The sequence below is a fragment of the Pecten maximus genome, chromosome 19, assembly GCF_902652985.1.
Source record: "Pecten maximus chromosome 19, xPecMax1.1, whole genome shotgun sequence".
Lineage (NCBI taxonomy): Eukaryota > Metazoa > Mollusca > Bivalvia > Pectinida > Pectinidae > Pecten > Pecten maximus.
Genome location: NC_047033.1, coordinates 4,639,870 through 4,667,686, shown reverse-complemented (window position 1 = coordinate 4,667,686; position 27,817 = coordinate 4,639,870). Strand labels below are relative to the sequence as shown.

At 35.9% G+C, this 27,817-nt stretch overlaps 1 protein-coding gene across 1 annotated transcript; it reads left to right on the top strand.

Annotated features, from left to right (window-relative positions):
* Positions 1–1,518: 1,518 nt before the first annotated feature.
* On the top strand, positions 1,519–25,720 carry LOC117318058 (zinc metalloproteinase-disintegrin VMP-II-like). Its single transcript, XM_033873059.1, has 16 exons — positions 1,519–1,831; positions 2,704–2,915; positions 3,334–3,417; positions 3,751–3,889; positions 12,477–12,663; positions 14,872–14,965; positions 16,364–16,441; positions 17,646–17,785; positions 18,636–18,685; positions 20,639–20,744; positions 21,503–21,667; positions 22,591–22,735; positions 22,859–22,975; positions 24,650–24,701; positions 25,233–25,379; positions 25,704–25,720. The coding sequence occupies exons 1-16, from the start codon at positions 1,519–1,521 to the stop codon at positions 25,718–25,720; spliced, it is 2,046 nt and encodes a 681-aa protein (XP_033728950.1).
* The last annotated feature ends 2,097 nt before the right edge of the window (positions 25,721–27,817 follow it).

The window sequence follows — 27,817 nt, the reverse complement described above, 5'->3', positions numbered from 1 at the left end:
CGTACTATGAGGGCACAGCTGTTACAGTCGTACTATGAGGGTACAGTTGTTACAGTCGTACTATGAGGGTACAGCTGTAAGAGTCGTAATATGAGGGTACAACTGTTACAGTCGTGCTATGAGGGTACAGCTGTAAGAGTCGTACTATGAGGGTACAGCTGTTACAGTCGTGCTATGAGGGCACAGCTGTAAGAGTCGTACTATGAGAGTACAGCTGTTACAGTCGTGCTATGAGGGCACAGCTGTTACAGTCGTACTATGAGGGTACAGCTGTTACAGTCGTGCTATGAGGGCACAGCTGTAAGAGTCGTACTATGGGGGCACAGCTGTTACATTCGTACTATGGGGGCACAGCTGTAAGAGTCGTACTATGAGGGCACAGCTGTTACAGTCGTACTATGGGGGTACAGCTGTTACAGTCGTACTATGAGGGCACAGCTGTTACATTCGTACTATGAGGGCACAGCTGTTACAGTCGTACTATGGGGGTACAGCTGTAAGAGTCGTACTATGAGGGCACAGCTGTAAGAGTCGTACTATGAGGGCACAGCTGTAAGAGTCGTACTATGAGGGCACAGCTGTAAGAGTTGTACTATGAGGGCACAGCTGTTACAGTCGTACTATGGGGGTACAGCTGTAAGAGTCGTACTATGAGGGCACAGCTGTTACAGTCGTACTATGAGGGTACAGCGGTTACAGTCGTACTATGGGGGCACAGCTGTTACATTCGTACTATGAGGGCACAGCTGTAAGAGTCGTACTATGAGGGCACAGCTGTAAGAGTCGTACTATGAGGGCACAGCTGTAAGAGTTGTACTATGAGGGCACAGCTGTTACAGTCGTACTATGGGGGTACAGCTGTAAGAGTCGTACTATGAGGGCACAGCTGTAAGAGTCGTACTATGAGGGCACAGCTGTTACAGTCGTACTATGAGGGCACAGCGGTTACAGTCGTACTATGGGGGCACCGCTGTTACATTCGTACTATGGGGGTACAGCTGTTACAGTCGTACTATGAGGGTACAGCTGTAAGAGTCGTACTATGAGGGCACAGCTGTAAGAGTCGTACTATGGGGGCACAGCTGTTACAGTCGTACTATGAGGGCACAGCTGTAAGAGTCGTACTATGAGGGCACAGCTGTAAGAGTCGTACTATGGGGGCACAGCTGTTACAGTCGTACTATGGGGGCACAGCTGTTACAGTCGTGCTATAAGGGCACAGCTGTTACAGTCGTACTATGAGGGTACAGCTGTTACAGTCGTGCTATGAGGGCACAGCTGTAAGAGTCGTACTATGGGGGTACAGCTGTAAGAGTCGTACTATGGGGGTACAGCTGTAAGAGTCGTGCTATGGGGGTACAGCTGTTACAGTCGTACTATAAGGGCACAGCTGTAAGAGTCGTACTATGAGGGTACAGCGGTTACAGTCGTGCTATGAGGGCACAGCTGTTAGAGTCGTACTATGAGGGCACAGCTGTTACAGTCGTGCTATGAGGGTACAGCTGTTACAGTCGTACTATGGGGGTACAGCTGTTACAGTCGTACTATGGGGGTACAGCTGTTACAGTCGTACTATGGGGGTACAGCTGTAAGAGTCGTACTATGAGGGTACAGCTGTTACAGTCGTACTATGAGGGCACAGCTGTTACGGTCGTAATATGGGGGTACAGCTGTAAGAGTCGTACTATGGGGGTACAGCTGTTACAGTCGTACTATGAGGGTACAGCTGTAAGAGTCGTACTATGGGGGTACAGCTGTAAGAGTCGTACTATGAGGGTACAGCTGTTACAGTCGTACTATGAGGGCACAGCTGTACAGTCGTACTATGAGGGTACAGCTGTTACAGTCGTACTATGAGGGCACAGCTGTTACAGTCGTACTATGAGGGTACAGCTGTAAGAGTTGTACTATGAGGGCACAGCTTTAAGATTCGCGGTGGTAATGGCACAGAAGAGTCGTACTATGAGGGCAAAGCTGTAAAAATAGCAATAGAAAGGAAGGGCTGTATCATGTAGTCTTAATTCATTACCCTACATACACTATTATACATTTATGGACTTCAGATGAGGTATATACCTTATTTAATTCTTTGAATGAGCAATATTTACCGTTGACTCCGATGAATATTGTTCAGACCAGGTTCATAGATCAGGGATAAACAGAAACGGAAGCCTACAATTGTTTTAGATGGTATTTCATAAGTTCACAAGGTATGTCTACCTGGGATATTCCCACTACCGATTGTACAGCCGTGCCTCTCACGGAAAGGGTTGCATACCATGTTGATATGGCGTTTGTGACGTCACAATGCCCAAGGTCTGTAACACTTTTTTCATAGAACAAGGTCTGTAACAGATCATCCAATCAGGGTTGGGAATTAGCACCAGTCATATACCACAGTATTATTATATATAAATCCTTCTACCCCCGTCGTGCATTGTAAACAGCGGTTTAGTTGCTTATATGTGAACAACTCTTTAGCCAGTTAAATAACAATTCTGGTATCTTTGCCTGTATTGCATTTTACGATTTTAAATAAAATTATAAAACAATTCAACACTTATTGATGATTTTATCTGTATGCCCTTAATTGTATCGTTTCTATTTAAATAATAATTATCTGAATGTGATAAAAATGTCACGTATCGTTCGTTTCATAGTGTTGTATCAACTGTAATATAAACAATTTGAAACTTCTTCCAGAACACGTGACATTGCACATCAGTGACACAGGACGCCATAAAAGATCAGGCGGTGGCGTTATTTCCTTTCCGGATGATTTAGGGATACATTTTGACACGGAAAACTCCTCTGTCAGTCTCTCTTTACGACGTAACTATGCTCTGAATGAGAACGTGCCTGTCTACGTCATTGAAGAAAACGGCATAGTCCAACAAAATTTACCTGTTGTAACGGTAAGATATGATATTAACATATGGCCATGTTTATCTCTCATCTAACAAGGATAAGACATATTAACGTTCAGATTTAGTAATTCTAAAAATATATCTTTTGATAACAGTTATGATCATTAAACATGGTAACTGAAAATTGACCCATTTGTCAAAATGGTTTCTCAAAATGGCAGCTTTGCACTGGCAACATTGTAAAATTCCCGAGTTGAAAATACTTTCATCCTTGTGGTGGTAAAATGCATTCGCATATTGGTAGATTTAGCTTTGTAACAATAAAGATCACCAATAGTTAAGTTCAGATCTAACGATATGATTTATTCAAAGTAACGGTTAGATTTGTTCGTAGTTAAGGAAAGATACACTATTGTAAAGCTGACGTTGAACACTTTTGAAAAATTTCATTGTTGCAATGTCACAGGATACAGCATATTACCAAGACGTAGAACATGGGGCAGCTTTTACGGTCAAATTCGACGAAAAAACATCAAAAGTTTCAAATCTGGTAAGTCAATTATCAGCGTTGTACAAAAAAGATTATTTTCGATAATTGGAATTTTCGCTGTAATACAATTTTCTTTTTTAATTTTGAAATGGAACATGCTTCATTATTAATTTTATTTTCATTGAAAATATTTCTTAGTCTGTTCTGTATCTGGGAATTGAAATAAATGCTACTAATAACACTATACGAGTTCCAATTCAGCAAGTCTAGGAAGGCTTAACAGTTAAATCTTATCGAGCAAGGAAACGATGATCAGGGATTGATTAAGGAACAATTTCAAATCATTCACAGAGTGCTACAAAAACAGTTATTCTGAAATGTTTATCTTCACAGTTTGGGACACTGAGATTACGCAATGCGAATTACTTTCTGGAGAGGTCTGGTGACATTGACAGCAATGACAATTCACAATTTCGTCTGCGGAAGTATAAGGTCAAGGCCGGCATGGTTGTGGACTTTGTACGAAAAAAAGGTGACTAAAAATGTTATTTATTACTCAAAACCTCTTGACATATAATATACTCGTCTTATGTGTTTCGAATGTCTCGAGGGTTATATTTTAAAATGACATTAAACTACTTTAAGGCTATTTGATTGCCTTTGTAAGCAATTGAATGGAATACGATTGAGGTATGACTATAACAAAACCCTTTCCATACAACATCACATGAAGTTAATAAGTAATGAAATATTCTTTGTGCTAGTGGTCAGCTAAATTATAATTCTGACTAGCTATGTGTTTTACACTGTATATACTGTAAGTAGCGGGTGATAGTCCGAATATTTCTGGATACATAAGGTGTTATTTATTTGTTTGGCTTTGTACAATTCACTTACAAAATTTACCTTGTTACAATGTACCTCAAAGTTAGTGGGGTCACGAAGAAAAAGAAAATTCGAGATACCCGACGTTTGAACTGAATGATCAGAGTTCTAGATAACAACGTTTGACTGTAACTAATTATTCACATCATTTCGTCACCATCACATCTGCCGTTCCATAATGGACAAAACCATCCTTTGTGCTAGAATGTTTACTTGTTATGGTATAGAACCATAAAGGTTTCATCTATATAAATACAGTCAAACTTCGATGTTTCGAAGTTCAAGGGACTTGCAGAAAAACTTCGATACAGCGGGACTTCGAATTATTCATGGTTGAAAATAGGTCGACCTTTTTATGATAATGACCATAAATCTTATATAATGTAGCTGTTACATGTCCTCAATGTCGTAGTGTCGATCGTCACCTGTCAGACTCACATTGAAACGTTAAGTTGATTTACTTCAAACACAACAAAATAAAAGATACTTTTCATCCATAAATCATTTTATTAATTAAATAAGTATCATTTTTATAAAACAATTAGATATATCACATTTTAGCAAAATAGAGAAGTACAAGGCACACTTACGTTAACGTTTTCCCCCTGATGAAGACACGTGTCCCTTTTAGTTAGTGAATACACAAATAGATCCCTATACAGGAGTATACCTCAACAATGTCATCGTGATTTCGTTGGCAGCCTCTGATCTTTTTTCGTTTGATACGCCTTTATCAAATCACTAAAGGCGATGAACTTTATGCCTACATCAAACTATTAAAGGCGACGAACTTTATGCCTACATCAAATTATTAAAGGCGACGAACTTTATGCCTACATCAAATTATTAAAGGCGACGAACTTTATGCCTACATCAAATTATTAAAGGCGATGAACTTTATGCCTATGTAAGAGGAGTGGGAAAATGCACGGCCAGACCGGGGTTCGAACCTGGGACCTCCGAACACTAGCCGGATGCTCTACCGATTGAGCTACCTGGTCGCCGATGATCGACACTGTCCAGTTCCGCTACACCTATATCAAAATATTAAAGGCGAACAACTTTCCGCCTATATCAAATTTTTAAAGGCGAACAACTTTCCGCCTATATCAAAATATTAAAGGCGAACAACTTTCCGCCTATATCAAAATATTAAAGGCGAACAATTTTCCGCCTATATCAAATTATTAAAACTATTCACACAACTCCAGCTCCTTTTACATCATGGGGAATGTAGGTATATCCGTTAGAATTATTTTGAATTATCAGATTTATAGGGAACATGTTAGCGTTTCATTACATCATGGAGTGAAAGCCGCTTTATATATGAAACATGAAGTACAGGTATGGATGTTCATTATGCGTTCCAGCCAAAAGCAGTTTACACCAGGTTATACCAGATCTTTTGTAACCGAACTAACAATGTAATTTGAGAGAAGTTTCGTGATGCCGTAGTCAATTTGTCCTGTGGTTAATTTCGAGGAGTGGTCACAATCCACGTTATGTCAAAGTGAATACCTACCTATCTTAATAGAACGTAACGATACACGGGACCCTGCAGTGCCTGGCAGTTCGGTCACGATCTTGTACACTTAACACCTCAGATTGCATACGCCCAGCTGATCAATTGTCTGATGAAGGTGGCGGACTGTAGTCATCGAAACGGCATGACGTAATCGTATACTTATAACATATACTACTGTCCTCAAATCCTATATTTACAATACAACTATCGTTAAATCCTATATTTACAATGCTGTTCTCCTTAAATCCTATATTTACAATACTGCTGTCCTTAAATCCTATATTTACAATAATACTCACCTTAAATCCTATATTTACAAAACTGTGCTCCTTAAATCCTATATTTACAATACTACTCACCTTAAATCCTATATTTACAAAACTGTGCTCCTTAAATCCTATATTTACAATACTGCTGTCCTTAAATCCTATATTTACAATACTACTCACCTTAAATCCTATATTTACAATGCTGTTCTCCTTAAATCCTATATTTACAATACTGTTCTCATTAAATCCTATATTTACAATACTGTTCTTCTTAAATCCTATATTTACAAAACTGTTCTCCTTAAATCCTTTATTTACAATACTGTTCTCCTTAAATCCTATATTTATAATACTACTCTCCTTAAATCCTATATTTACAATACTGTTCTCCTTAAATCCTATATTTACAATACTGTTCTTCTTAAATCCTTTATTTACAATACTGCATTCCTTAAATCGTATATTTATAATACTGTTCTTCTTAAATCCTATATTTACAATACTGTTCTCCTTAAATCCTATATTTATAATACTACTCTCCTTAAATCCTATATTTACAATACTGTTCTCCTTAAATCCTATATTTACAATCCTGTTCTTCTTAAATCCTATATTTACAATACTGTTCTCCTCAAATCCTATATATTACAATACCGTTCTCCTTAAATCCTATATTTACAATACTACTCTCCTTAAATCCTATATTTATAATACTGTTCTTCTTAAATTCTATATTTACAATACTACTCTCCTTTAATCCTATATTTATAATACTGTTATTCTTAAATCCTATATTTATAATACTACTCTCCTTAAATCCTATATTTACAATACTACTCTCCTTAAATCCTATATTTACAATACTACTCTCCTTAAATCCTATATTTACAATACTGCTCTCCTTCAATCTTATATTTACAATACTGTTCTCCTTAAATCCTATATTTACAATACTGCTATTTATAATGCTGTTCTCTTTAAAACCTAAATTGATTATACTGTTCTCCCTAAATCCTAAATTTACAATACTACTCTCCTTAAATCCTATATTTATAATACTGTTCTCCCTAAATCCTAAATTTACAATACTGCTCTCCCTAAATCCTAAATTTACAATACTGCTCTCCCTAAATCCTAAATTTGCAATGCTGCTCTCCTTGAAAATGTTGGCCTCTTTATAGAAAAGATATTGAAATTATTGCATATGCTATAAACTTTATTAACTGTTTAAAATACGTCGAGATGTCAAGACCGTAAAGAATAGGATGGTGTATTTGATAGTCATATATAATAGTCATACACATAATAGTCATATACATAATAGTCATATACATATTAGTCATAAACATAATAGTCATATACATAATAGTCATATACATAATAGTCAGATACATAATAGTCATATATATAATAGTCATATACATAATAGTCATATACATAATAGTCATAAACATATATATAATAGTCATATACATAATAGTCATATACATAATAGTCATATATATAATAGTCATATACATAATAGTCATAAACATAATAGTCATATACATAATAGTCATATACATAATAGTCATATACATAATAGTCATAAACATAATAGTCATATACATAATAGTCATATATATAATAGTCATATACATAATAGTCATATACATAATAGTCATATATATAATAGTCATATACATAATAGTCATATACATAATAGTCATAAACATAATAGTCATATACATAATAGTCATATACATAATAGTCATATACATAATAGTCATATACATACTAGCATATTTGGTTGTGAACTTTGTGTATACGAGTGCTCAATTTACCCTGTATAATTGTTTTCCTTTCGTTTGTTTGCGTGTGTTTTTTCCCGTCTAAATGAATAGTATGTATTTTCCATCTACTTATCATATGTACAATGATAGCTTATACTAGTTGAGTATATACCAACCCGAAGCAAATGTTTCATTTGCCGAAATTTCCTGAGATCCCATGTTAACTGAAGTATGTCGTTTAGGGAAAGTTTACTTAACTAATATCCATTCCTTAAATCCGGTGACACTTTCCTGTGGGCAAATGTTCACAAAATTGGAGTCAGACTATTAACAAAATATCAATTTCACATGAAAACAATGAAAAAAGAAAAGAAAATGATGAAAAAATATCGGTAGTGTTCACGTCTAATATTATGGGCTTACGATCGTGTATAAAGTCATCATGTGATTGTACAGTACTCTGGTCGCAAGAAATAAAAGGAAGCCTATTTCTAGGCCATATAACCGCATAAGTAGAAACTTTCTATGCATTAAAGCTATTATCATAGACGGATCCTAAATTTTGCCAAGTGACCATTCCGCAAGAATTTAAACGAAGAATTGTATTATAAGATCAAAAGTTCATTACAGAATCCCCCCCCCCCCCCCCCCCCCCCCCCCCCCCTCAAACCAACCAAAAATCCTGATGAATCCATATATGATTACGCATAATATGATAATATACATTTATAAGAAAATAGCAAGTATCCTAACCACACATATAGTAACCATACATATATAAAGATACAGATCAGCAAAATTATCTTAAGACAGATTTCTAATTAATCAATTCCCTATCATTCATTGCTATAACTGTTGCCTTTGAATAAAATCACCATGTGAGATAGACGTTTAATAAACACATGACCTAGCATGGTTGACAGTAAATTACAACTTTAAATAAAATCTCAATTCTCTTTCATTAAATACCACAGGTATGTTAAGATGGTTTAATCCTGTTTCTCCCAAAACTGAAAATCCAGGTAAAAATTTTTTGGGAGAAACAGGATTTGTTTACACAGGGGTCTAATTATTAAGTAAACACATAAGGTCATTATCTCTCTCATTCATTTATTTGTAAAATCCAGGTAAATCCAGGCAAATACAGGTAGATAGGTGATAGAACGACAAAAATGTCAATTTAATGTTATAGTTTTATATGTGAAATTATGTATTAAATTTTATTGACATAATCATATATATGTGAACATATATTCCAAACATATTCTACACTTTAAAAAAGTTAAAAACAATGCATATATATTACACACATATATGTACTTTTTACTGATGATATGATACTTGTTCAATTGATAACTAATAAGCACTATTATCTTCAAAATACAATATAATAAACACCACATATGCATTCATACATACATGTACATTACAAATAAGCACTATTTATATCATAAATAAACCAATAGTTTACCTTCTCTGTATAATATTTGTACTGTATTACAAAAGATGAATTTATATTAAGAATGATACATGTATATTGTTAACAGAACAATATGTAACTACATATATAGTATGTTTTATTTCACTCCATATGTAATAAATATGTTGCTCGGTCGCCATAGTTGATGTAGTCTATGTCGCCGTTGCGTAGAAGGGTTTTCAGTTGGGTTGTTTAGTTGTCGGTATCTGCGTCTCTTGGGCATTGGCAGTCCTCTGGCAGCAAGCTGAAGTCGGGTGATGTCGTTTGTAGCCTGGATTTCTTCGAGTACACGGATGAAGATGTACATGTTTAGATGTGCGTGTGGGATCCTCTTCTTACATTTGCTGTGTCATTCTTCCAGGTTGTTGGTCATAATGCGTCGGTTGTCTGTGTTGTCATCAAAGAGGAGGAATTGGTCACCGTTATTGGTTAGAGTCCATTCATCTTCCAAAATGATGTCTGCCAAGGATGTCGGTAGCTTTGGTAGTAGTTTGCTTCTGGAGTGGTAAAGGGATGTCTTACAGGTTGCGTAGGTGGGAATCTGCTCAAGTAGTGGTCTGTCAGCTGCTCAGTCTGTGTCTGTAGTTTAGATACTTCTTCGTCGTATATGGCGGGTATGGGTTTGAGTTCCTTCCTACACCATCATTGTCTTCTGAACATCCCCCTGGAAATGTTTGGGTGAGTGGTTGTGTTGATGACCGAATTTTAAAGTTTGCAGTAAACTGGACGTGTACTTGATAGTTAGCCATACTGAGAATGATGAATTTTTCGGTGATAGACTGTTATATGTACTTAATTAATATATCATCTTATTAAATTGCACGTTTTATTTTTAAATTAAAACCATCTGTGGATATATGGATAAATCTAAAAGAAGCCAATTATAATCACTTCTATAAGTTTATTATAAACTATACACATAATGTTTTATTTTTATTTATCTATTTCTTATCAAATTGCACGTTTTATTTTTAAATTCAAACCATCTATGAATATATGGATAAATCTATTATTTTTCTTTATTTGTCAACTGATACATTCAGTAATAGACACCTTAATTTACCTGTACAGGTAACAGGAACGTTGATTTACCATTACTGGTAGCAGTTAACTTAAATGTTAAAACAACACTCCTCCTATATTGTTTACATAAGTTTTTGGGAGAACCAGGACTTGTATTTTTCAGTTTTGGGAGAAACAGGATGACACCGTTAAGATAGCTATGGAAATGTTCTAACAATGAAACCACAATAAAAACGTACCAAAGACCAAGTATACATATAGTTACGCTTTTGTGAACATGGTGATACTTATGATAAAGTCTCGTAAATTGTATTGACACAATTAGCTAAATTGTAGTCTGTCATGCCCTCCGACTACAGGTGTCCAGTCAAGCGTACCTCAGCTTATATCAAATTATACTCTACATAATGGAAAGTCTAAAATCAGCTCAGTACATGTGTTGTACAGTCTCTAACAATTTAAAGTTAGTACGTGTTGGCGTTAGATAAAAACCTAACCAACGACTTACTATGATAACTTTTTACCAATACAATACTTATTTATTTTTACGAAGGATAATAAGAGAAAAAGAGGGCTAAAATAACATTTTCTTTTTAATAAGATCTCATAGATGACAACAGTATTTAATTTAAGAAACAAATCCATATCCGCAAAGTTATCATGTTTGGGTGCCTCTTTTGTCCTTCACTTAAACTACTGGGTGTTGATTTCTTTAAAACGACCATCACTCGACTGTTTGATACGTTGTAGTTGAAACTGATACCCTTGTCCCTATTAAGGTCAGAATATGTTTTATAGATAACTCACATCTGTGTGACGAGTTTTTGTGTTTTACTCTGTATTTAACTATAACTAGATTACTCCTTTTATAAATTGTAAAATATCGCCAAGTTGAGAGTTTACAGTACAGGACATGAGTCACATATACCCGTGTATAACCAACGGAAGTCTTAAATACGAAAGTAACTTGACAGCCAAACAAAGTACTTTTTGATGCCTCTTTCATGCATTCACTTTTTGAAATACGGCATATATTTCATAGTTTTCAAGTGTTTTTAAATACATGTAAATGTAGTGTGTTTTTTTTTTTTTTTTTTTTTGTAAACAGGTTGGTGTCAGTAACATCAGTATTTCTCCTTCTCTAAATAGCTTCAAATATCTCTATCATCAAAGGAGGAGTAAGCCAAAGGCATGATACTGCTATTTGGGCCTTCTTCATTTTAATGACTTTTAAAGTGTATAGATTTTTCTTTGTTTTTTTCTTCAAATTAAAGAACTAAAAAATACAATGCATTGAAGTAAAAAATAGCTAAGCAGCAATAATCACTTGTTTGTCCACAAATATTTTCTAAACAACACAAAGTAATATTTAATATTTCACGTAACCTACTGAGAATCCTTTACAGGTTATGCTTACTTGATTGAAATAGAGCGAAACTATCAATTTGCTTTAAAAACAAATAGCGGTGTAGATGTTTCATACACAAGTGCCACTAGGAAATCTTGAGAAGAAAAATACGTTTTACTTTCGAAACATCAACATGACTAACTTTTAATTTGTGTTGAGTTTTTAGTTGACATTTCATAGAGAATTATGTTAATACATGAAGTCATTTAAAGTTCCACTTAGCTGGTATTTTGAATATCCCTGAAGGGTTACGCCCTACCAGGGACATTGTGTTCTGTAATTTGCCTTGTCATCTAAATCAATATATACTCCTTTGTTGTTGAATATATAACGAAAATACTGATGTAAATCGTATGTAATTTTAAACTATGATGGGCATAAACAGGTTTTACTCTTAACAGTCCATTGAAGATGTGAAATCACACCCAGTTCAGCTCATTAAAGCAGGTGTAGTAACCATTATTGTGGCTAGACTTGGTATACAGGTATATCACTACCTGTATATAATTTGTGCGTAATGTTTCGGTAAATACTCCCTCACCTTCATCAATCAAATGCAACAGTATAATACATGTATATCTATCCCAATGTTTTTACCTGGTATTTTAACATAAAACTAACCGAATATGCCGACGTCAACTCTATAGACCGTCCAACAAGTACTTGTAGAAAAAGTGGGAAACTGATGATAATCTGAAAAGGACTTGGTAAAAAAACATTAGGTCTTAAAAAACAACGTTTTCATTAATATTTTCAGTTGATGATTTTGTCGGGGAAAAGGACGATACAACTTATTTGGGCGAATCTCGGAACAGAGGCAAAACTGGAAGTGGACGCAGGCTAGATGATCGCATACCACCCATTCCCAGTCCACGGGTGAAACGGGCTGCTGTTCAACAAACAGTAGAAATTATGATCACATCCGATCATACCATTTACAGCTAGTAAGTTAATATTAGAGTAATAGCAATATTAATAAAAAGGAAATCTAGTATAAGACATTTTTTAATGATGCAGTGACGTTTCCTTATCATATTATTTTATTCTTTGTTTCGAATTTTCTATTGTATCGTTGTTATTATTCCCTCGCGAGCAGTCGGAGATGGAAACATATATATGTACGACGTTCTTGCTCTACCAACTTAATTAATGATCCAATTAAATTGAAAATTCACACACTCACTATAACGACAATTATATCTTGTACCAGTTTGCGTTTCAATCATAGGGGGGAAGTGAGGTCATTGTTACAATAAATAAGGTTTTGACGTCCTCGTTCTATCGATTTCATTAATGATCCTGAAACTTCATGTACTTGCTTACAACATTCATTTCTTGTACGAGTCCCCATTTCAATCACCTGGAGTCAAAATAAGGTCATTGCTACTATAAATATATTTTGAAGTCCATGGTCATTAATAACTTGATTGCCCTAAACAGAGACTTAATACACCTACAGCCATCATGTCTTGTACGAGTTCAGGTTTCATCCACCTGGGTTAAAATTAAGGCCACCATCATCTCGTGTTTCACTCACCCAAATTAAGGTCTCTTTTACTATAAATAGATTTTCATCGTCCTCGCTTTACCAACTTCGTTAACTATTTGATATATGCAGTTCTGTTTCATCAAAATCTTACAAATGTTATCTCTTCTTATGATATTTGGTAGCGTTTTCCTGAGCGGCATTGTGATAAGATAATTATAACCATCTTTTGTTGCATATCGGTCAATGTAAATTAACGAAGGGATATGTACCGCTTGAGATGCCTTGTTAAGTTTAGATTTGTATCTTTTGATATTCTTATTGTAAATTTGATAAACATACTGTTGTTTTCATTATTCATAATGTATTTTTCTTTACTCTTATTTTATCTTTATAATTTATGTTGTATTTCTTATATTCTTATTGTTTATTTATCGTTACTGTTGTATCTTTGTTTACATGTACATATATATATAATATACGATCGATCTAAGTATATAGTATAATACAGTCTGACCTGGTTTTATTGTAAAACTAGATTCGATAATAACAATATCGAACGATACAATTAGATTGTCGAATGGCATCGTGGTAACACTTTCACAAAGATTCCATAGGACCATATGGGTTTCCTTCCACAATAAGACACCTCGTGTTCTTCTATATGGGCAAACAAAGCGATACACATAATTTTCTAATAGATGTTTTTTTTTTGAAAATATATAAAGTTTACAAAAGGTTTAATATCAATAACAAAGAACATTATAAGATCAAAACATTAATTATATGAATTCAAATTTTAGACAATACCACATCACTGTATCCTGGGACACTGATTTTGCTTTGTACCCATCTACTTCCAAATTTAAAAATAATATTTACAAATATAACTTTGATTTTGGTCTATCTGTTACAATGTCAGTGTTTTCTAAACATTGGATAGTCAGCGTGGTTATGATTGTTGTAATTTTGGCGATAATGACGGCAGTTATATGAAGTAAATCAAGCGATCCTTCATACCTCATAACTCGGTATAATCACAGTTTTCACGTCAGTAACACTGGCGTCTCTCTCCAGTTCACACCAGTTGTAGTACTGAGTAAATCACGCAGATAAGGATGAAAGGGTTTCTTGATTGAATAGAAAACGCCGATGAATTTGTTCATATTGAAAATGACTCCGTTTTGGCGCACAGAAGTGATCCGACAGTGTTCGCTTAGATAATCTTCGATCGTCCCGAGAACCTGAGAGAAGTGTCAAAATACGACACAAGTGAGAAAAAACAATAACATATTTAGGTCTAGTTAGACCATCTGCACTTTTTGTGGAAAGCATGATTTGTTTAAACATGACTTCTGTATATACGCTTAACATATACAGTAATATATTACAACTCCAAATCCAAATTCAAAGTTTGAATAACAATTTAAAGGGAGACAATTCTAATAGATCGGAATAACACACCACCATGTAACTTCAGAAAAAAAAACAGGTTTTTTTTTAAAAACAAGGAATGCGTTGTTCTTTATTGTGAACATTTAGACTAGGTGGACAAACTCAAAGACTGAATTATTTCATCATTTTGGTATCCAATTACATTTTACCACTTACTTACATAATAGGATCAAAGATATGACATAATAATATTTTATTTTTGTTTCTTTAGTTGGTATGACGACAGCAATGCCACATCGACTGCACAGAAAGACACGGACGCCATGGCAAGCATCAGGCAGCACTACGCTCATTCCATGAACGAGGTTAATCTCCTAATTAATACAGTATACAGCATTTGATAGATAAATAATAAACGACTTTACATATTACTGATCATAAACGGAGTATATACATACAGGTTGTCCTCTAGTGTCAAGATACATTGAATGTATGAACACATGCGATATTTACATTTAAGGGACCAACGAACCAATTGTTTTCCCATAGACTTTAGTGTTAACGTTTTGGAGTATTTCATTCAAAATCTTGAATTCAATATGACAAGTATGGTTTATAACAAAAGTTTAGGGTATGATATAACACCTAATCAAAACAAAAAATTGTGTCCTTCAGCTCAGATTTTCTCCAGGGTAGCCATTTTGAAAATGGGCGAATTTCGCAGTAAAAATTCTCAAAAATCTTAAATGTTTACCTGTTATTTATTATTACCTGAACTTTTAGGAAAAAAATCAATCGGAATTACGAAATTTATATCAACATTTCTTATTGATAGTTGCCTATCAGGCTACATATCTATTTTCTCGCTTCATAACATACTGGCCAATCAGTGGCTGCCAGACTTATTATCCTTGGCTCAACTTTCTATACACAGGGGCTGTTTCAAAAAATATATTTTTTTCAATTGGTTGGTTCCCTTTTAAAGATATTAAGATACAGGCATATTAAAAATAAGATGGGATTCTATATAAACTTGCTATACAAACTTCTTAATTATAAAAGTACAGTGACTTACACAGATTTGGTAAAAGATTCAATATAAAAGCAACTGATATTCATATTATTTTTCAAAAATATTGTCTTCTGTCCTTAATATCAGAAATGAATATCCCAGTGATTCATTGGCGTTTTATACATTGACATTTGAGGATTAAAGGTGGTAAAAAAAAGTATCAGTAATGTGGTTAAGATAATAATATCATGTATCATAAATAGGAGGTCTGTACACCCCTATATCATAGCAATATAACAGTCTCGGAGTGGCTAATGAAGTATTTAATTAATATATTCTTGCAATGTAATTAGGACTCGTTGACAAGTCGAACAAACACACACCACCAATATAATCTAAATTCTATTGAAAGTCCTCTGAGATTAAAATCAAATTTGTTAAGATTCAAGTCTCTTTGGTAACAAAGCTTTATACTAAGTCTCGTTGAGTGAGTGGATGCTTAGGAAAACAACAAGCAAACAGGCAAAAATTCCATGATCTGCCATAACATACTTAACTAGTGTATACAAATGGTTACATTGTAATTATATACGTCATATTTAAGTCCAAACGTCATGCTTTAAAAAAACAATCACTACTTCATAAAATGTGCGTATTATATATTTATTCAGAAACAATGGGCAATATGAAGCTACGTCAAAAAAGTGCGTTTTAAAACGAATTATTTGTAATGTTGATTTTGTGATTGCAGATAGATACTATGTATGCCAGTATTGATTCGTCATCGATTTCCATAAAAACAGTGTTTGCCTGTATGGTCGTTTCCAAAGTAAGTATATCGACGGGTATTTAGTCCGACTGTGTGTAACTCTCGGTATGTGTTTAGTCTGACTGTGTGTAGCTCTCGGTATGTCTTTTTGTCCGACTGATCGTAGCTCTCGGTATCATTTCGTCCATTCATTCTCACTGCGTGCAGCTGTCGGCGTGCATTTCGTCCTACTGCATATAAGTGCGTAATGTTGAAATATCTGTAAAGAAAAAAATCAGTTTACACATCAGTTTAAGATAAAAAAAAAACCAAGAATTATTCTTTTTATTAACATTTTAACCTCATTTAATTTTATTAAAAGATTAAATCAGCATTCTTGTTTTTGGCGTTATACGTATAGACGTAACAGCCGGACAATTAATGGAATCTCTAAACAGCCGATTCCAATTTGGCGGGAAAGGTTGAAATAAACAAAAACATAGCTCCACAGTAACATCGTGTTTTATTCGATTCCTGTAAGATAATTCAAACAATTTATTTTTTCATTGTTATATTTCAGCTAAATCTTCCATATTTCAATCATATTTTATTGGGAAAAAAGAAGAAACGAAAATAGTTATTGCGCATTCTCACTAATTACGCATATGTGAACCGGTGCGGCTATGAACAATGTTATCCTACGCGTCAAATGTCATGTTTACACACTTGTAAACGATGTTTTCGTTAGTAAGGTTATACAATAAACACATGCCATCAATGTAAATATATAATTACTAAAGACTAGAATATTTGTTGACAATTCAACTACAGTTGACTCTTTCTACACTTGAATCCATTCGGATAATTTGGCAGGTTTTAATACAATTTCGGACTGTACTGTTATTGTTTGTGAGTTGATCTAGACCAGGGAAATTCCTCTCATACCACATCAAGTAAGGTTTTGAATCGGCGCACAAGCACATTTGCAATGCCACCATGGATACTTGATGTGTATTAAATTCATGTTCTCATTTTGGACATTTGAAGGACAGTTTAGTATATTGATACTCTTTAAAAATATTAACAAATACTTTTAATGCATTCTTGCCAAACTACATTGCTAATGATGAGCCAAAAACAACTGTTCTTCGCTGCTATATGCCCGGAGGAAATATTTCAACATAGAAGCGATACCGGCCTTCATGTACCTTGTGCCATGGGCATGAACTCTTTCCGTTAATTCCATGTTGTTGTTTTTTTTGTTTTTTTTTGTTTTATTTTTTAGTCCACAACAACGTCCGAATGGACAGTGCCTCGTGTTAGCGATGGGAAGGTGGACTCCAGTGAAGTACTAAATAACTTCACTGCTTGGGAACGACAAGCACTTCTTAATTGCAGCTACGATCACGCCATGTTGTTTAGCAGGTGCGTTACCGTGATTTTCTAATTTACATCACCTGGTTATTATGACTCGTTGGTTACCAATATGTTATGGGCGCTGAAGTATGTTTGTTGTCATTTGGTTTAAAAAATCTTAAATGTTTAAGGTTGCCGTCATTTTGCACTATTGTTAACAAATACAATTGATACTATGCTAACATCAAAAAAATAATTTAAAAAAAAAATAATTAAAAAAAAGAAATAATTAAAAAAAATAATAAAAAACCCAAATAAAACCCCAGAAACTAGATCGTTTACAAAGGATATTTTATAAGACTTAAAGCTGACAATTCCGGTTAAAAAACGTCCAATCGATTAAAATCAATCAGATCAGAAATCGTTTTCGAGCTAGTCCTCTATGAATGTAAATATGTTTCCAATCAGAGCAAAAACTAGAATTCCTTAGATATGATGGCCGGAACATTACGGTTATATCTCAAAAACGATTTCTGAATAATAAAGTTTCGTATACATGTATATTTTAAAACTCAGTTCGAAGCTATTGAACTTGCACTGTCCGCTTAAAAATCCGAAAATTGTATAGATGTTTTGAAATGATTTATTAAGAAAATTGTGCGCAATGCTTAAAAGAAATTGTATATCAGTAAGCCGCCAAAATAAATGATTCCTTAAGACGGGTAAAGGAGCAAAATAGTAATGCACGCGAAAGTCATTGTTGTGAATTAAAAAAAAAAATGAAAACACAATGATAACATTCTTGCATTGACAACTAACCCGATAAAAGAGAAAATACAAGTTGGTGCTTATCTCAATAAAGAAAGCACATCTGTTATGATATGTATTTCAACATATTTTTATTGTGTATTTGTCATAGGTACGACTTCACAGCAACGGTCAACGGGGTGGTCTCGGATTCCAATGCAGGTAAACACTATTCTTTCATAGTTGGCGTCAAACACAATGGTAACAAAAAGACTTTTAGTATTTTTCAGATATTTTTTTTTTAAATTCAAGTATACCCATTTTAAAGCTAGCATATTGCATTTTTTCCAGAACATGTAGTCAATCGATACGGGTGTAGTGGAATGGTAATTATCATAAGAATATCTGAAAAGATGGAAGGTTTTTATTCTATTTTCACTGAAATAAAATAGCTTTGCGGGATCATACTAATCAATATTATTTCATGGTACTAAATCAAAAAGACATATTTTAGATCATTTAATACATATTTGTCATACAGTTAGTTAATGGTGTCGTCGAAGAAGCGTAATACGCGTACTACGAACGGAATACCTGGTTCTTTTCTCCAGGAACGTTTTTAGGATTTTCCTTGCAAATTCTTAGTTTGTATTTTTGTCTTTTAATCGATGTTGACCTTGAATTATGGTTTCGTTATTATGTTGGTATTCATTGTTGTTTTCGTGCCCTGGATATGTTACAAAATTATGATACTACATTGTATATTCCTTTCTTTAACAAGCTGTCTCTTACTTGTCTAAAATGCCCCCTCATTTAACAATCAGTGTCTTCTTTGCCCACAATATACCCTAAATTAACAAGAAGTGTCTTACTTGTATACAATGTTCTCTCATTTAACAAGCATTGTCTTAATGGTCTACAATGTCTTTCAATTAACAAATGGTGTCTTATTTGTCTACAATAATTCCTCCTTTAACAAACAGTGTCTTAGTTGTCTTCGATATCCACCCCCCCCCCCCCCCCCCCCCCCAAATTAACACAAACAAACAGTGTTTTAATTGTCTTCAATGTTCCCTCTACTCCATTAACAAACAGTGTCTTATTTGTCTACAATATCCTCCCAAATTAACAAACAGTGTTTTATTTGTCTACACTGTTCCTTCAATAAACAGTGTCTTATTTGTCTACAATGCCCCATTCAATTAACCAACAGTGTCTTAGCTGTCTTAGCTGTCTTCAATATCCAACCCCCAAACCCCCATTAACAAACAATGTCTTATTTGTATACAATATTCCCTCAATTAAGAAATAATGTCTTAGTTATCTTCAATTAATATCCACCCCTCCCCCAAATTAACAAACAGTGTCTTTCCTTTCTTCAATACCCCCCCCCCCCCCCCCCCTCCCAATTAACAAACAGTGTTTTAGTTGTCTACAATGTTCCTTCAATAAACAAACAGTGTCTTATTTGTCTACAATGTTCCTTCAATAAACAAACAGTGTCTTAGCTGTCTTCAATGTTCTTTTAATACACAAACAGTGTCTTAGCTGTCTTCAATGTTCCTTTAATACACAAACAGTGTCTAAGCTGTCTTGGTAGCCCTGAAGTTGACAGGTTTCAAAACCGGCGAGTTATAGACTTCACTGACAGAAAATGTCTTGTGAGTTTCTGCGAGTAGTGGTCACTGAATAAGCGACCATTAGTTGTAAGGCGATAGAGATATGCTGGTCATTGCACAAGGAAACCACTGCTCGTACCAGTGCCAAGAACACTTACTAGTGCCGTTGCGCTGGGCTGGATAAGCCGGTGCATAACGTAGTTACTGCGCTGTAACACTACCGGGATCAATTGCAATAGGCGTACTTGATTTGGCAGTGCCGTTGCGTTGGGTAAATGTTGTTGTTGTACTTGTATTGTTGTTTCGGAGACCCAGCGGCAGGCAGCATTTAGCTCTATAGATCAATCATTTGTAAAAGGTACTGATTCCATTCCGAATGAGATTAGGTTTTCTTAGGTCCAATGCAGGCAGGAGCGAGACATGCGCTGATGGCACAAGATATCCTTAGTGACACTTTGGACGGACTTAACAGTACCGACCAGATGCACATTGCAATCTTTATTCCTTGAAAAGTAATGTCTTCATTTCTTGTAATGTTTTAATTCATATTTTGAAGGTTTGGCGTGGTTATCTGCTGCTTGCAGAACTTTCAAACAATCCATAACGGAGTATTCATTTGACACTAGCATGAATGGAGTAGCGGCTCATGAACTCGGACACAAGTGAGTCAAGCTAACGGACATACTAAAAGGGATATGGATTCCTGCAGATATCAATACATACTAAAGATGTCTCATTAGATGTTTGTAGCATTAGGGTTTTTATTTTGAAATATTTTATGCGTCATGCGTCCGTAAACAATTTGCATTTCCGACTTCTTGTCAGGTATCTCCGAACCAATTATGATGAAACCTTGAAATGTTCAAAGGTCAACCAAAATTGTGAATTACATGGTCCTCACCCTCCACGGGACTGAGAAACGAGACAAAACGGTGTCAAACTGACTGAAATTTCTAAAAGTCTTCTTCTGCAGACAAAAATAAGGATGAATAAAATAATCTTCATAGATGGAAAGGTACTTTACCTAAATTAGGAATTTCATAAACCTGTGGTTTTACGTTTGTTTTTGGAGAGGGGGTAAACCTTACTATAGTTAATATAGGGAAATTACTTTTTTTAATATGATTTGTTGAGTTTCTATCGTAATGGATTCTTACTTATCAGTATGGATTTGCAGTTTGGTGTTATGCACATATTGACCCTGACTGACCCTCAGAGACTGGCGGATAAGACATAAAATGGTCGAATTATTTAAAGAAAAAAATTCCTTTCGTACATTTTTAAGGGTCTCTTGCAAATCTAAATTTCAATTATATTATGATATATAGTTATATCATTAGATTTCTATTTTCATAGTTTACCTTGGTTTTGTCGATTTTTAGCTAGAATTACAGTTTTGTCATTGTTTATTGTGATATAGTCTTGGAGCTGATCATGACCAAGACGGCAATGCTTGCTTGAGTAATAACAAGTACATCATGGCGCCAAGTCTGGGACAAGGTCCTAGTTCAGCTAGGGATAACCCATGGAAATTCTCAACCTGCTCCGTCACGTACTTTGAGAATTATATCGCAACGTTGGACTCGTAAGTTTTTAAGACGATATGCGTTTTGTTATATAATTATATGAAAACACTGAACAACACAACTACAGTTAATGAATTAAGGCACTAATGGGAATTTTAGTAATATCAACCACAAACATACAAAAACCCACGTCACATACATGAAGTTCACACTTCAAACATCTATAGGGCACATCTACAAACATACACAAAAACCCACGACACTTACATAGAGTCTTCACTTCAAAAATCTATAGGGCACATCTACAAACATACACAAAAACCCACGACACTTACATAAAGTCTTCACTTCAAACATCTATAGGGCGCATCTACAAACATACACCAAAACCCACGTCACATACATGAGATTCACACTTTAAACATCTATATGACACATTTAGACGACACACACCACAAACATACAAAAACTCACAACACATACGTGAGGTTCACACTTTTACCAGCTATATGACACATTTACAAACATACACCAAAACCCACGACACTTACATAAGGTCTTCACTTCAAACATCTATATATGATACATTTAGACGACACACATATATTATAACACACAAAAACACACGACAGTGGTGTCACGTGATTCACACGAAAAGGACATGTTTATTCGACAGGATTCAATTTGTGTTCAACCACATTTTTACTGATAATTAACATTTAAGCGAATAATAAGTTATATGTTACAAATTGTACGTTTTCATTCAATTTTGAATGTCAATTTGCCTCACGAAATGCTGATACCAGGGCCCGTATTCATGAAACTGTACTCATGCTCAAACTCAAGGTTTTGTGCTCAAAATAAAGTTTTCATCTCTGTTGCTGCTATGGTCTTTATACATGACGTGATAACAAAATACCTTGGTATCGACTTAAAATACGAGTGTAAAATCCATGCCATTGATCTTAATTGTTGTTTGTAGAAGCAACAATAATTGTCTTTTGACCTTGAGTGATACTCACAACTCGACGGCATTGTCTCCGTATGACCAGGAAATCCCGGGCCAGGTGACCTCGGCTGATAAGCAGTGCGTTCGACTAGAAGGAGCTGGATCCCACCTATGCCGGGTAAGCGTAATACAAATGTGATTTATAAGATTTGTCAGTTGTATATTTAATGAGGTCATCACTAGCTCACAGCAAATTGTAGTTCTTAATTCTCAAGTGATATTTTTACTCTTTTTTTATCAGGAATTGTACTCTTCCGGTTTTTCCAGCATGTGTTACTCGATGTGGTGTCGAAAATCTAATTCCAATGTTTGCGGTGGTTACACTGCTGCTACCGGAACCACATGTGGTAACCGAAAGGTAATGTCAACCACTTTTATATTTTCCCCAAAAGGCTTTGTTTAAGGGATACATTTCAGCAATTTTCCCACATATGCAAAGATATTACATTCATGAAAAGTTGAAACAATATCTAAAAGTATTTTCAGATACATATATAGGTGAATTCAATTCAGAAATTATGATTAACATCAAGTGGGATGAATAAACATAATTATACACAAATGCATTTGTTAAAATGAATTTTCATCGAACTCAGGAAAACCGATTGTTTAGCTTCTAATATCCCAAAATCCATACACTATATTGAGTGATATGATAACGATATAGGCGGTTTTTCTCCATGATGCATCATCCAAGTTGGCTGCGCTGCGTTCATCTCATCTCTCGGTATGTTATTGAATTTTTGCGTTCCGGTAGAATTAAATGCTTGCCGGGCTGGTTTTTACGACGATATTGATTTTAACATGCTAAAATGCTCACAGTGGTACATGTATTAATAGTAATTTTTTTTCCAGCGCATTTTTTGCACATTTGACTACATATTCTTATCTATTTCATATCTGTTTTGTAATATGGCCACTAAAACAAATGAATAAGAAAAATCCCAAGGCCACTGTCCAAATCATGTTGACCAAAGTTGTCAAATTTGGCATGCAAACTGACCTTTGGCACTTATGTATTGCCGAAATAATCTTGTTGCACCTGAAGTATTTGTCCGGGTGTTCAACAGGTCTGTTTCCTTCAAAATATCTTGTAAAGTTGTTGGGGTATCTCGTCTGCCAAATTGTAAACAAAGTGATGCCGAGCAATCGTTTGTTTCCGGAATTCTGATAGGCTCTTGTCCAAAGTAACTAGTTGTATGAATGGAGGCAAATATTCTTGTGAGGAAAGCGGGAAATTGGCCAATGAAAATTAAGCAAACACTCCAGCCATATTACAAAACTCGATAACGTCGCAAAAACTAACCCGACAATCCATGCAAATACTCTATCAGGACGCCAAAACTCAATAACATCATCAAATCCAACCGCCAAGTCATATACAGACTCTACCGGCAAACCAAACTCTTACGTCGTCAAATCCAACCCGGCAAGCGAATCTGCTGTACTCGTAATGGATCGCATCGTTCCAACAGAATTGATCCGGTTCACGTGGTTCGTTTTCTGAAATGTACCGATTTGATCCAAGATGGCGGAACTGTATTGTTTCATTCGCCATACTAATGTACGTTTTGTTAAAAACGAGACGAGGAATGAAATTGTATCAATCATAATGTGTTAATATGACGGAACTATTTAGGAATTAATTTTACATCAGCTTTTTACAGTTGAAGTGAATACTTCATAGAAACGGCCGCCATCTTGGGAACTCACTTGAGATTGAAATGCGTTCCATTACATGGTAGGCTTTCCATTACATGGTAGGCTACCGTACCTGTTGAGTACGAACCAAATATAGGAACACACGGGTAGATGGCTGGGGTGTTTACCCATTATACATTATCCAAGATGGCTTAGCCGATTTGGATAATGCAATATGGGAACAAAACCCGGCTATATCGTCATCACATCTCTCTATATTGATTAATTTACTTTTTCGGTACTTTCCAGCAAGCTTCGTGTTGTTCCGATTGTGATTGAGAGGCCCAGTAAACATGACATTAACAAAAATGGTTTTTTGTTTTGTTTTTAGTGGTGTTACCAAGGTTACTGTGTCTCCAATTCCACAGCACCTGCCGTCAGTGGTATGTATGTCTCCACAATAATCTTATCTTGTTTTTTAAAAGGAAGTATTGCCATTTTTCTCGGATTTTGTGAGATTCGAAACAGGGAAGGCTATGAAATCTTAGTACTTTGTAGTTTAAGTTTTGTTTATAGTTAAACATCTCACTCATTTTCAGTCATTTATCTTTTGTGAAGACCTGCTAGCATTCGTAAATGTTACGGTGCCTCAAGCTTTGTTTGAATTGAGACATTCTTCTTGTTTTGTTTTTAGGTTTTATACATATCGTTATATCAATTTGGCAGTGTAAGTTAACAACCATATCTTATACATCAAGCAATCCTGCAGCAATATCGTCCTGCAAATTTTGCCAGACATACAATAAACACATCGTTTTATTTACAATATACGCAGGCATGTATAATCTATATATGAAGAACACTACAAAAATGTGTTTATTTTCATTCTGGATCAAAACGTTTCATCTTTCCCCCTTTCGTTCTATGGATGCATCACACGTGATCACTTCATTGACGTTCGTTTGATATTTCAGATTCGTGCCCGTATGGTGACAACCCCGGTGTTGTGTATACAGCAGGAAATGATACCTACACGTGCGCTACGCTTTTCACGAGCTTTGGTTTCAACAATTGCCCCACCTTTTACTCCTCCTGCTGTGATACGTGCTCAGCATATGCCCGTAAGTGTGATATAGAGATAGGGACGAAAAAGGCGATATCTTGTATCTCCGTACAGAATCACCCCAGAGCAGGGAGGATGAAGTGGATAGACTGTATTGCGGTATTATGTACATTATATTACTGCAGAGGATAATTCGTGGGTTTTTTAAGGGGTTCGGGGTAAGAGGATCATCCCAGGGATAGGGGTGGATTGGTTAGTTTGTATTGTTGTAAAGGATCATCCCAGGGATAGGGGGGGGGGGGGGGGGAGTGATTACCTTGTATTGTTGTACAGAATCATCCCAGGGATAGGGGTGGAATGGTTACCTTGTATTGTTGTACAGGATCATCCCAGGGATAGGGGTGGAATGGTTACCTTGTATCGTTGTACAGGATCATCCCAGGGATAGGGGTGGAATGGTTACCTTGTATTGTTGTACAGAATCATCCCAGGGATAGGGGTGGAATGGTTACCTTGTATTGTTGTACAGGATCATCCCAGGGATAGGGGTGGAATGGTTACCTTGTATTGTTGTAAGGATCATCCAAGGGATAGGGGTGGAGTGGTTCATTTGTATTGTTGTACAGAATCATCCCAGGGATAGGGGTGGGAGTGGTTACTTTGTATTGTTTTACATGATCATCCCAGGGATAGGGGTGGAGTGGTTACCTGTGTACACGTCTATGTAAAAAATAATACAGATAAATCACTCCCTTGTATACCCCACAAAGGATCTTTCTTATGTAAAAATCATGTCGTTGTTCAGCAAACACAGCAATTGATGATAAATTATAATTCATTTTACAGATATCAATAAAATGTTATTGTTCTACATTACAGCAACGACTACCGCAGCTCCAACAACTACAACTACCACTCCAACAACCACAACTACCACTCCAACCACAACTACCACTCCAACAACCACAACTACCACTCCAACAACCACAACTACCACTCCAACAACCACAACTACTACTCCGACAACCACAACTACCACTCCGACAACCACAACTACCACTCCAACCACAACTACCACTCCAACAACAAACAAATACCAAAACCACACAAAATACACCCACAAAAAACAAGACAATAAAAACAACACCAAACAAAACAAACAAACACCACTAAGACCACCAAACCACAAATAACGCAACACAACAAATACCACTCAACAAACCACAACGACACGCCAACAACAACAAGAACACCAACACCACACAACCAAAACACCACGACCACTCCAACAACCACAACTACCACTCCAACAACCACAACTACCACTCCAACAACTACAACTACCACTCCAACAACCACAACTACCACTCCAACAACCACAACTACCACTCCAACCACAACTACCACTCCAACCACAACTACCACTCCAACAACTACAACTACCACTCCAACAACCACAACTACCACTCCAACAACCACAACTACCACTGCAACTACCACTCCAATAACCACAACTACCACTCCAACAACTACAACTACCACTCCAACCACAACTACCACTCCAACAACCACAACTTCCACTCCAACAACCACAACTACCACTCCCACAACCACAACTACCACTCCAACAACCACAACTACCACTCCAACCACAACTACCACTCCAACAACCACAACTACTACTCCAACCACAACTACCACTCCAACAACCACAACTACCACTCCAACCACAACTACCACTCCAGCAACTACAACTACCACTCCAACCACAACTACTACTCCAACAACCACAACTACCACTCCAACCACAACTACCACTCCAGCAACTACAACTACCACTCCAACAACCACAACCACCACTCCAACACCCACAACTACCACTCCAATAAGAACAACTTCCACTCCAACAACCACAACTACCACTCCAACCACAACTACCACTCCAACAACCACAACTACTACTCCAACAACCACAACTACTACTCCAAGTACAACTACCACTCCAACCACAACTACCTCTCCATCAACCACAACTACCTCTCCATCAACCACAACTTCCACTCCAACAACCACAACTACCACTCCAACAACCACAACTACCACTCCAACAACCACAACTACAACTCCAACAACCACAACTACCACTCCAACAACCACAACTACCACTCCAACAACCACAACTACCACTCCAACAACCACAACTACCACCCCAACAACCACAACTACACTCCAACAACTACAACTACCACTCCGACAACTACAACTACCACTCCAACAACTACAACTACCACTCCAACTACTACAACTACCACTCCAACAACCAGCACTACCACTCCAACAACTACAACTACCACCCCAACAACTACAACTGCCACTCCAACAACTACAACTACCACTCCAACAACCACAACTACTACTCCAACCACAACTACCATTCCAACAACCACAACTACCATTCCAACAACCACAACTACCACTCCAACTACAACTACCACA

Excerpts from the sequence above, each read along its gene's own strand:
- LOC117318058 (XM_033873059.1), top strand. The coding sequence starts at position 1,519 with ATGGGGGTACAGCTGTTACAGTCGTACTATGGGGGTACAGCTGTTACA. Across the intron at positions 2,916-3,333 it reads AAAATTTACCTGTTGTAACG|GATACAGCATATTACCAAGA; the intron begins GTAAGATATGAT and ends GCAATGTCACAG. Across the intron at positions 17,786-18,635 it reads CACGCCATGTTGTTTAGCAG|GTACGACTTCACAGCAACGG; the intron begins GTGCGTTACCGT and ends TATTTGTCATAG.